Below are 7,637 nucleotides of genomic sequence, written 5' to 3'. Positions count from 1 at the left end.
TTGGATTTTTTATCAAGCAACTCTATTGACCTCTTTATCTCCTTCCACCGTGCCTTTCTTCTTGTTTCTTCTCATTGTCCTCATTTTTCTTGAGAAAACCCTCTCTATAAAAAATTTCCATAGATAACGTGGCTTACAAACAACAGAAATTTCTTTCTCACAGTTCTGGAGGCTGGAAGTCCAAGGTCAGGGTGCCCACATGGTCAGGGGCTGGTGACGACCCTGACCCGGGTTGCAGACTGCTGACTTCTCATTGTGTCCTCATGTAGTGGAAAGAGGCATTCCTTTTATAAGGGTACTAATCCCATCATGAGGCCCCACCCTCATGAACTTATCATCTCCCAAAGGCTCCTCTCCTAATACCGTCACATTGGGGGTTAGAGTTTCAACGTATGAATTGTGGGCACACAAACATTCCATCCATGGCACTTACTTTTTAGAGTTTGGCATGCTGCTTGGTACACGGTTAACATTCATAAATGGTGGGTGCCTTTACTGTGGTAGACACCATTGTCATTGCAAGGCAGCTCTGCTTGGGATTCAGGAGAGCAAAGGTAACAAGGGTGGGTGCGGGACTCCCTCCTCTTTAGAGAAGCCTGTCTGTGGATCAGGGGCAGCTGCAGGGCCAGATGGAGCTGAACTGCAGAAAGTCAGCCTTACCCCATCAGAGACCAACCTGAAATAATTTTTTCTCCATGTAATTGATGCTATCCATCTGATATGCAGACAGGTTATTTAGTTCCGAAGCACTGGAGTTGTTGATTGCCACTGCCCTGTGGTTCTCACTCTTTGCAGGCACTTTAAAAATCTTTATTTAAAAAACTACAGAGGAAAGACCTGGGCATTACCTTAACCAAGTGATAAAGTTCTAACACACCATTAATGGTAGGATAACTGACATTAGGTGCCCCTGTTGGATGCGTTATGAAATATTCCTTCCAAAGATGTCAATGGAAACTAATCAAGTCTTACACCTAACTTTCAGTTTACAGTAAATACAGAGGATAAGGAAGTTAATGGCATGGTAGAATCACTAAAATGTGCATCATTCTACAAGAAATAGGCCTGGATTCTTTAAGAAGTAAGTGTCATTGGGGAAAGAATAAGAGGGGGACTGTCCTGTCCTTGCTACTCGAAGGGTGGTCCTAGGCCCATAGCATCATTGGCATCACCTGGGCACTTATTAGAATCAAAGACCCTCAGCCCTCACTCAGACATCCAGAATCAAAATCTGCATTTTAATAAGATCCCCAGGTGACCTGCATGCCTGCTAAAGTCTGAGCCTGTTCCAGATAACCAGAGACCCAACAACCAAAGGCAAAGTGTAAGCCTTGACTGGATTTTGGCTTAGGAAAAAATCTCATGGGCATAAACGACAAGTGGGAATGTTGAATGTGGATCTGGTGGTGGGTGATATTGTAGTGATGTGAGTGGTGCATGCTGACGTACTGAGAGATGAAGCATCATATTGACAACTTCAGGAAAAAAGAAGGTGCGTGCGTATGTGTGTGTTCAGAGAGCGTGAGAGAGAACTGACATGGTAAAATATTAGGTGGAGCATATACAGTTCTCATTATACTCTTATCTAAAATTTATGTTTGAACACAGTCAAATCTGAATGGAAATACACGTAAATAAGCATTTCTTTGAGTCATATAAATAATTTGCCTAAAAATGCCCTCTAAGTACATCGTTAGGCTAAGCGATTTACTGAAGACAGCAGATATTATGCTTATTTCATTGGATTGCCTTGGAATGTCACCCAGTTGGATAGTTAGAAGCTTGAAAATGAGAAACAGAGGAGAAATAAGGCGAGAGGCTCATATTGCTTGCGGAGAACTGACTGGGTAATCAAGAAGAGGAAGAAAGCCCTTGGAAGGAACGTAAAATCCATTTCAGCCTGCCTGCCCCATGGAATGGAGGGTCTTCTGCGACCAGAAACACCAGCCACTTCTTCTGCCCCAAGCACACCCCACACTAATTTCTGCTGCAGCATCATGATCAGGGCAAATCAGCACAGTCCCCCAGCCGTCAGTGGTGTCTGAAAAGTAAAGACAATTTTCTTCCTTCTCTCTGCAGCCCCAAGCTCTTATTAACCTTCTTTTATGTGTTCATTAAATGTAGTCATGTGACAACTGTGTTCAAAGTTAGAAATAGTGGTCTGGGAGGCTTATAGATCCTCTTGCTGTTTTGAGGCCTTAAAACAGAAAAAATAACGGAATGATTGCATAATTGTGAGGAAGAATGCTTAAGTAAGAAACTTAAAAATGGTTTGTCTTACTGATAGGACTCACCTAAAGACTCTACTTTGTCAATAGGGAATACTGAATTGAAAGCTGTGTTAGCCAGCACAGGGTAGAGCCATGGTCCTCATACTTGCCGGCATTACTATCTGGGAGTCTGTTAAAGCACAGATTGCTGGGCCACACCCTCAGGGTGTGTGATTCAGTAGGGCTGGGTGGTGCCCAAATGCTCCATTTCTAAAATATGCCCAAGTGTTGCTGATACTGGTGATTGGGTACCACATTTTGAGAACCACAGGGCACTGGCAATCACCAAATGCAATGCTTTTATGACTTGACATGATAGAAGTTCATTTCTTGGGCAGGCAAAGTCCCCTGCGAGCCTGGAAACCCTCCAAGACAATTGCTTGCATGGGGTAACCCAGTAATCCTGTGGGATGCACCCTCCAAGGGCATGGCTAGAGAAAACACTGGAAGAGCTCACCCCAACAATTCCATCCTACCTTGGCCCAGGAGTGACCGCCTCACTCTCACAGACCATTGGCTAGAACTAGTCATGTGACCTCACAGGAGGTGGAGCAATGTCATCAATGCTATCATCCCCCTGCACCTGCAAGGAAGGGGGCCCAGATGTGCACAGGTGCTGGATGTCTCTTCTCCAAAATACATAACTGAATTTGGAAAATAAAACTGGATATAACAACAAAGAAAAGGAGGGGAGAAGGAAAATTGAAGAAAATGGTGAAATCAGAATAGGACAGTGAAAGGCATAAATATTTTCTTCTGGAATACTAAGATTGGTTGATATTTGTCTGACACAGCTCAGCATCGCTTTGGGTCAAAGAAAATCAATACAAATATACATAAAGCAGAACTAAGATTGACTTCTTCCTAGACATTCCTGCCTCTGTCCACAAAACGGAAACTTCCATCCAGAAGTACAGGAGAGTCCAGCATTTCTTCTTATTTGCTTCTCCCTGTGAAAGGAAGGGTGACTTCTCTGATGCATTAAATTGGTGGTAAATAGTTATTGCTCATGCTCAAACCCCAACAAAGTGCACCCCATTTTAAGACAAATTTACAGACTGGGGATGATTCACCTTGCAAAGATGATCCACCAATTGGTTTCTCTATTTACTTTATTCTTGCTCTGTCACCCAGGCTAGAATGCATTGGTGTGACTGTGGCTTACTGCAGCCTCCAACTTCTGGACTCAAGTGATCCTCTTGCCTCAGCCTCCCAGGCAGCTGGCACTACAAGTGCATGCCACCACCTCCAGGCTAGTTTTTCTAAATATTGGAGTTCTCAAAGAGTATTCAAACTGATGTGATATTTTAAAAGACATTTTGTAAGGATCTTTTAGGACTATCCATAACTGGAAGAAAAGCACATAGTTATCAGTGGATATTGCGCCTGAGAGGCATGAGAAATATAATTGTTATTTTGCTAGGCATCAGCAGAGTGCTCTCTTATAATATGTGTGAAACGGAAACAATAGTAACACCATGCTTTCAATTAACTCATAGATACAAGTAATGAGAGGTCCAGAAGAAAAGTTGCTCCAGCTCTGCTGCTACTGTGACTCCCCTCTCCTGCCCCCACCCACATCACAAAAAAGGCTGGAGACTCAAAAAAGGCTGCGTTTTTCTACCTTTTAGAAATGGTGAATAGCAGAGAACTGGAGGTGGGAAAGGTAAGGAAGTGGAGGCAATGGGCCGATGCATCTAAGGCTGATGCCAGGTCCGCTGCCTATCTGGGTGGCCTCAGCTAATGACGTCCAGGACATCCAGGGGCAGGCACAAGGGAGAACAGCCCCTGAAGCTGAGATCCTGCCAAGCTAAATACAGTAGTTCTAATGAAACGTGAGAGGCTATAATCTTATTTGGGAAATTCCTAAAAAGTCACGAGACAGAGGAATGGTTTATGTTATTATCATGACCTGAGAGTCATGGCTCAGAGCCAAATGTTCAGGATTAAATTCAACAGCACATAAATGTCTTTAGAGTGAGATGGAAATATGTTAGCAATGCTTGCAGAGTGCCAAGTAAATGCAGAAGCCAATGAGATCATAAAGGAAGTTGTTAGCTAACCTAGGTGGAGTCTCCAACGTCCTTCTGCTCTAATAATTAAAAATAAAAATAGCAATTAAGAGGGAATTGGAATAAAGGTTCTAAAATCAAACCCCTCTGAAGGGTGAAGACTGGGAGCCTCCTGTTGCCATAGTAATGCCAGCATTCAGGGCACTATCTTCCAGCGATTGAGTATTGTCTTCTGATCTGAGCTCCTAAGCAACCTCTGCTCATCTGAGACGTCCACCATATTGTGGGCATGAATCCTTGACAATAGTAAATAGTAAATCAGTTCCCTTGTTGGATAAATAACTTAAGTCTGGGAATGTGTAGAATTAATTACAAAAATGATGCAATAATTCAAATCCATAATATTGATACTTTCATGTTAAGTTTAGGAATAATTTTGTGTATTTTCCTTAAGTGATTTGAATCTTTAAAAAGATTACATGATTCCAATCTGAAATGTGAAATTTATTTTAAGTTTGTCATTTGAAGTTGAAAGGTATAAGAATATTTAACTTAGCTCATTAGTGGTATTAGACTAGATTTACTGTGTTTATAAGTTAAATGTATTAGATTTACAAGGGATGCTCAAATATAGGAGAATGTTTTGTCTTAATCTGGTATAATCTTGCCATATCAATGATTTGAAGTGCTAAAATAGAAAATCAAATGTGATAAATTATACAAGCATGTTTAGAATGTTTAAGAGATTTTAATAAACAAAGCCTGTAACTGAGACTGATGATTTAAGGGAGTTCGGTTTATTTAGCTTAAGTTAATCAAACGTTAATTAAAGTCCCCCTTCCCCAAAGAGATTTGTCTTATTTTATTTGTTTACTAGATTTGTAAGCAGAACAATAGAATGTATGTTTCAGGTCAGAATGCTTTTGACAGAAAGTAATAAACAAACACAAAACCTCATTATAACCTAAACAAATAGGGGATGATTTTTCCCTCCTAGTGAGAAGTCTGAAAATAGATATTAGATGCTGGTCTGTTGGTTCAATGAAGTTAGTGCCAAAGTCTCAGTGGTTCTCTTGGCCTTTCTTCATGGCCACAGGATGCTGTCATAGCTTCACCAATCACAATAAGTACAGTGCCTGAAACATCATAGGTGCTCAATAAATATTCGGTACATATTGAACGTGTACAGAAATATATATCTAGTCCTAAAATTTTAGAATGCAAGATCTGAAAGGGACATAAGAATCTGTGTTGTTAACATGTGTTCCAGGTGGTTCTGCTGACCAGGTGAGTATGGTAAATGTGGTAAGTGTTCTCAAGTGAACTCAGCAGTCCTAGGGCTGTTAGTACCTTCCATCTGCCAGGGCCTCCCTGGTCTAGACCTCCAGCCTTGACCTTGCCATGAAACTCCAAACTCTTACTGCCAGCCGCTTTCTCTGCCCCTCCACTTAGATGTCAGCAGGCACGGAAGCCTTTTCATCCTTGAAGTACTACTTTTGAATCCTTCCCATCCCTTACTTGGCCCTTCAATTCTTACTTTTTGGGGTGGAGCCCCAAATCTAGAAATCATCTATATTAGTCCATTCTCACACTGCTAATAAAGACATAACTGAGACTGGATAATTTATTTAAAAAGACGTTTAATTGATTCACAGTTCAGCATGGCTGAGGAGTCCTCAGGAAACTTACAAGCATGGCAGAAAGAAAAGCAAACATGGCCACAGGAAGCAAAAAAATGAGAGCTGAGTGAATGGGAAACCCCTTATAAAGCCCTCAGATCTCAGGAGAACTCACTCACTCTGATGAGAATAGCATGGAGGAAACAACCCTATGATTCAATTATCTCTCATGAGTTCCCTCCGATGACATGTAGGGATTCTAGGAACTACAATTCAAGATGAGATTTGGGTGAGGACACAGCCAAATCATATGATCATCTAAAATTTCTGTGATTCTGTCGTTCTCCACATCCAAATCTATGAGGAAGTTATACTGACTTTATCTCTGAACAGTGACCATGGAAGGGGAGCAAGGAGAAGCAATGTGAACAGAAAGATCATGCTGCCTCCTGCTGTGAATAGTAAAATCTCTTGCTCTGACCCAGGAGTCTCATGTCTTCTGTCAGCATCCACACGACTAAGTCAGGCTATCTTGCTATCTTGCAAGGAGGGTAAAATCTTAGGCCCTTTATGGTTCATGACCCTTGCGTTAGATGTTCTCTCCACCTGCAGTGCTCCTCCTCTAGATACTGTCGTGGCTGCTCCCTTCATGTCAGTCATGATTCAGCTCCACCCAGTATCTCTGCTGAGAAGCTTTCCTTGACCGCCCAGTCTCCAGTACCCCCCACCAAACCTCAATCACTCTCAATCACTTCAGATGTTTATTTTCTTCAGGGCGCTTATCACTATTTAATAAATTTTAAAATTTTTATAGGGTAACAATTAAAATATATATGCAAAATACTAAGAATATTACGATAAAAGCTATGTAAACACAACTTAGGTTAAGATACAAAATATTATCAATACAGGTGATACCCCCTATGTATTACTCCCCAATTCCAACCTCTTTCCTCCCTCCACAGAAGAAAGCACTAATCTAATTTGGTCTTTTTAATGCCCAGCCATGTTAAAAATACTCTCACCACTAAATAGTATCTAGTATTATGTTGTCCATTTTAACTCTACATAGATGGCGTTACACTTTACATATTTTTCTGCAACCTTCTTAAGTTATGCTTGTGAGATAGTCCACGTTGATATCTGCAGCCCTAGGTCATTGATTTTCACTGCTCTACACCATTGTAGGAACATATCACACATTTTTCATTTTCTTATGAGTTGTCATTTAAATTCTTTGATGTTCATTCTTTGTCCTCTGGGAATGTTTAAGAATTTCTCTAGGGTATATACCTAAGAGTAGACTTACTGGGTCAAAGAGCAGTCAGATTTCAACTTTTCTAGATCATGCCAAATTGTTCTTCAAAGGTCTCCCCCAACCCCCTGACTTTTGAAAACTCATTTACTGAGTAACTCCCATAATGCAATTGTAAATTTTAAGATGACTTACCAATCATGCTCCCCTCTCTATTCCTGGTACCAGTAGCTGCTATGTGAATATTTGTTGAATGGATGGAGAAATGTTGGCTGAGAGAGGTGCTGTGAATTGTCTAGGGTCACAAAACTATCTTAGTGACCAAGCAGGATTTGAGCCCAGGCTGCTGACTCCCTAAGAGGAAGCGGTCATTGTAAAGACAATTCCCCAAGCTATGGTTGCAAGAGTCCTTTCCCAGGAAAAAATCTTACATGGATTCACACTGCATAACCACCGCCCTTCCCACAGTGCCTAAGCTGGT

The 7,637-nt window shown here is 41.3% G+C and overlaps 1 protein-coding gene across 1 annotated transcript in view; it reads left to right on the top strand.

Moving 5' to 3' along the window:
- The window catches only part of IYD (iodotyrosine deiodinase), a 36,567-nt gene extending 30,091 nt beyond the window's left edge, over positions 1 to 6,476 (top strand). The window contains exon 5 of the mRNA XM_074397282.1: positions 3,770 to 6,476. Within this exon, the coding sequence (XP_074253383.1) occupies positions 3,770 to 3,901 (132 nt within the window). The 3' untranslated portion in view covers positions 3,902 to 6,476. The remainder of the gene's footprint in view (positions 1 to 3,769) is intronic.
- The last annotated feature ends 1,161 nt before the right edge of the window (positions 6,477 to 7,637 follow it).

This window comes from Saimiri boliviensis, chromosome 4, assembly GCF_048565385.1.
Source record: "Saimiri boliviensis isolate mSaiBol1 chromosome 4, mSaiBol1.pri, whole genome shotgun sequence".
In the NCBI taxonomy this organism is placed as follows: Eukaryota; Metazoa; Chordata; class Mammalia; order Primates; family Cebidae; genus Saimiri; species Saimiri boliviensis.
Note: the sequence above shows the minus strand (reverse complement) of the source record. Positions and strands in the feature narration are given on the sequence as shown.